Genomic DNA, 3,586 nt, shown 5'->3' on the forward strand with positions numbered 1-3,586 from the left:
TATCTACTGTATCTAGTGTATACGTGTAACTATATCAAATTATCTATGACATAGAGAACGTTAGAAATTGGGTTGGGGATGGTTATGGTGCTAGCTGGTAGAATGTGTTTTTTAGCTACTTATAATATTCCTCAGCAACTTTACAGCGAGGACATGTTTGGTGGCAAGTTTTTCCTAGCAGAAAAGAGAAAAATTATGCCACCAATGAGCGATTAAATTTGAAGAGTATATCAAGAGATGACCATTGTTGAAGATGGAAACAAGAAAGTGGACACTAAATAAATTTGTGGGTTTGGCACTCACTGAGTTCAATAAATTTATTATATTTTATAGAATTCACTCAAAATAATAATATGGTTTTATTAATCACACATTATAAACTGGTATGGTCGCTACTGTAAAACACTGTCCTATTTCTCTTGGATTTGACAAGTGGAAAAGCAGTACAGTATTTCCTCAATGCTGATTGGAGCTAGACCATGTAACTTCATCCAATATTAAGCAGTCATATAAAAGTCAAGTGGTCAATCGTTTCTTTTCATTGCCTGGTAGTGATTTTTTATCTTTGGACTCCATTGATATCACCTTAAAAGACTGAAAATACTCAACAATGTTCTGAGTGTCAATCGGATTCAGTGAGTATTCCTGAGCTAATCTTTCGACCGGCCACTCGTTTCTGTTTCTCTGGTGCTTTGCAAGTAACTCCAGTGCCTGCTGTACCGTTAACCGTCCTTTGGGTACGTTTTCAATGTTTTCCCACAGCTCGGTCTGCTCGGGTTTTTGCTGTCGATCAGTTGGCATCAGCCTTGAACCAACCTCCTTTGACTTTTCAAACTACAATAAACCAATAATAAACACATAATTAATTTCTATAGCAGCTTATATTTTATGGGAGCCCTATCTGTGTTTACTAATATAATTTTTTATTTTTTTCTCGGTCCGCAACAAAAGTGCTATGAGGCCGCATGTGGCCTGTGGGTCACACTCTGCTCACCTTTGCAATAAATAGTAACTTAAAATCACTGCCATTGGGGGCTTGTCAATGGGATGACAAGCCTCAAATACTGGAAAATAATAAGTGCAAGCTATTCAACACCCCACAAAATGGTAACAGAAAATTTAAATTACTATGGATTTGCTAAATTTATGGATTTGCTACAGAAAAACCTTTGAGAGGATCTTGTTTTAAAAATTCAATAAATTATTGAAAATAAAAAATTGATATTTATTTAACACATACTGTACCTCTGGGTCATAGCCAGATGAATCAACGTTTATTCCCTGCAGCATGTTCAACAAATTTACATCTTTCTTTTGAAGAGTTTCTATTGGAGGTAACTTGGAATCTACATAAGAAACAAAATAATACTGCTTGTGGTAAAATATGGTAAACACTAGTTTATTCATGTAAACAGATCACACTGGTAATTAGGCCTGTGTGTGTACCACTGAAGTATCATTAAGTCGGTCTCACAAATTACGATTTAGAAGAGGCTTGGCGCAGCGGGAACGATTTGTTTTCCCAACCTCAAGGTCGGGGGTTTCAATCCATCGCTGTGCATTTCACTTGTGTTCTTGAGCAAGGCACTTTATCTGCATTGCTTCTCTACACCCAGGAGTATAAATGGGTACCTTGTTGGGTTGCCTTTTGCCACACAATAACCAGGGAAAAGAACAGGCCTATGATTTACCAATCTCAGCTTAGCAAATGTCTTAAGTCAAAAAAGTTAAGATGTCCCTATGCAAATGTCTTAGCTGATTTATCAAACTATCTTAGCTTAAAAATCGTCTTAGAAGGCACATGCGTACAATCAGCTTTAATTTTAAGCAAATTTTAAGCTAATTAATATTTATATCTTTGACTTAAGCAAAAAAATGGACTTAAGACGAATTTAAGCTGATTTATAGTTTGATAAATCCAGCCCCTGCACTTTATCTCAAGGAAGAGGTGCATATAAATATCTATACCAGTACCAGATTATGCTTACGATAAGCTGCGCTACAAAATACTGTAGAGGGAATTTTTTTTTACAGATGGAGGGTCTACTACCTCAGTACCACCATGGTTTGTGCTGAAGGTAAGAAATTTTGTGATTATGGCAGCTGTAGATGGCAGGAAATAGCACTCTTAGACTCAAAATTTGAGTAGAATTTTCCTTTTTTTTCTTAATTTTGAAAAGTTTGGGGGGAGGGGAGGGGCCTCGGGCCGGCAGGGCCCCCTCTTGAATCCGCCTATGATTACAGTATCTCACACCTTCCCCAACTCCCACACACCGGACTATTTTAGATTGGGCATGTTATAAGATTAAATATGTCATAAGAAAAAAAAAGTTGGAACATGTGAGACTGACTTCAGACAAGCAGGCTAAACTAACCTTTCTGTGTGTCAAGGCTCCCAGGGTGTTTTGGGGCAGCTTTTGGTTTTCGATCCAATACCCGATGCGCTCGGTTCTCAACATTATAATTTTGAACACCTCTTCGCAGTATATTCCCCATGCTTTACTTAAAGCAAGGCTTAGTTCACTCTCGAATTCAAATTCTGCAATGAAAATAAGATAATAAATTAAGGCTTTGGTATTACTGTATATAACAAAACAGTTTGAAAATTGTCAGCTAAGTTTAAACACAATTTTGTAAAATTTTTGACCGCACACTATGATATATGATATTTCTTAGCACACTGACTGGAATGTGGCTTGAAAGCTACACCGATTCAGGGCATGTGATCTTACAAAAACGAGACTCTATGATTGGATTGTTTGCAGGTTTTTGGTAGCTTGTCTTGACCACTATCTCTGTTCATTGTTGGTTTGTTCACCCCAAGTCACATGTTCGCCATACAGTATTGTAAAGTTCATTTTCTGAAATGCACGGACGGATTTCTAGGCCAAATTTTTGCGTGGAGGATACATTCTCCCTGTAGACCTTACTTTTTACAGTAGTGTGGCCCCTGCCCTGACTGTGTGTGAGAGTGTTGTTGGACCCCTTGTCGGCAATTTCTGAAGTCTGGATTGCGGGGACACCCATTTTTTTAATATATCACTCAGGCAAATACTAAACAAAGACCAACGTTAACTTTCGACAAGTTTTTACTGGACTTCTAGGCTGGGGCCTAGGCCTATAGCCTAAGTAATATGCAGGTTAGGCGGCCCTACACAAACTAGCCTAGGCATAAGTCAAAATGTACTAGGCCTAGCCTAGCTTGGCCTAGGTAGGTAGGCTAGGCCTACATTCTTACTAGGCCTAGGCCTACATCAATAATAAGGCCTAGCTTTAGAGTCTGGGTGTCTAATCTGTGTAATTTAACCCCCAAATAGGCTTAGACTGTAAGTAATCCAACTAAAAAAGGTCGAGGCCCAGGCTAATAGCTACAGTGGTGACCTTCGTTATAAACCATTCCTACTCGGACGGTGCCGGCCGTGAGCGAACCCCTTCTCGATGTTTTTATACCGGGCGAGACTACGAGCAGCACCAAAAACATTGAGGGCGCCAGACTGATATATTGCGTTATCAGCTCATAAATTTTCCAACAATCATCATCTTTATTGTCATTTGTTTTCATTAGTCATCATCTTTGTTTGTCATT

General features: G+C 38.6%; 1 protein-coding gene across 3 annotated transcripts; it reads right to left on the bottom strand.

Moving 5' to 3' along the window:
- Window positions 1–283: 283 nt before the first annotated feature.
- On the bottom strand, window positions 284–3,471 carry LOC117121122 (NADH dehydrogenase [ubiquinone] 1 alpha subcomplex assembly factor 4-like). 3 transcript variants are annotated; one of them, XM_033266223.1, is made up of 4 exons: window positions 3,382–3,471; window positions 2,376–2,539; window positions 1,246–1,346; window positions 284–834 (listed from the first exon to the last, which is right to left on the bottom strand). In XM_033266223.1, the coding sequence occupies exons 2-4, from the start codon at window positions 2,494–2,496 to the stop codon at window positions 517–519; spliced, it is 540 nt and encodes a 179-aa protein (XP_033122114.1). In that variant the 5' UTR covers window positions 2,497–2,539; window positions 3,382–3,471; the 3' UTR covers window positions 284–516. The 3 variants fall into 3 exon arrangements, with proteins under 3 accessions (XP_033122114.1, XP_033122115.1, XP_033122116.1); XM_033266224.1 differs by having other exon boundaries at window positions 2,376–2,541; window positions 3,401–3,453; XM_033266225.1 differs by having other exon boundaries at window positions 3,404–3,424.
- Between the last annotated feature and the right edge of the window lie 115 nt (window positions 3,472–3,586).

Source organism: Anneissia japonica, unplaced genomic scaffold (genome assembly GCF_011630105.1).
Source record: "Anneissia japonica isolate Jap-2015-1 unplaced genomic scaffold, ASM1163010v1 scaffold51544_len4135_cov112, whole genome shotgun sequence".
Classification (NCBI taxonomy): domain Eukaryota; kingdom Metazoa; phylum Echinodermata; class Crinoidea; order Comatulida; family Comatulidae; genus Anneissia; species Anneissia japonica.

What these genes read in the sequence shown, in the direction of transcription:
- LOC117121122 (XM_033266223.1), bottom strand. Translation starts at nt 2,496, where the DNA reads ATGGGGAATATACTGCGAAGAGGTGTTCAAAATTATAATGTTGAGAAC. An exon ending in GAGCCTTGACACACAGAAAG is followed by an intron (nt 1,347 to 2,375) that starts GTTAGTTTAGCC and finishes TTTCTTATGTAG; the next exon opens with ATTCCAAGTTACCTCCAATA. An exon ending in CATCTGGCTATGACCCAGAG is followed by an intron (nt 835 to 1,245) that starts GTACAGTATGTG and finishes GGTTTATTGTAG; the next exon opens with TTTGAAAAGTCAAAGGAGGT.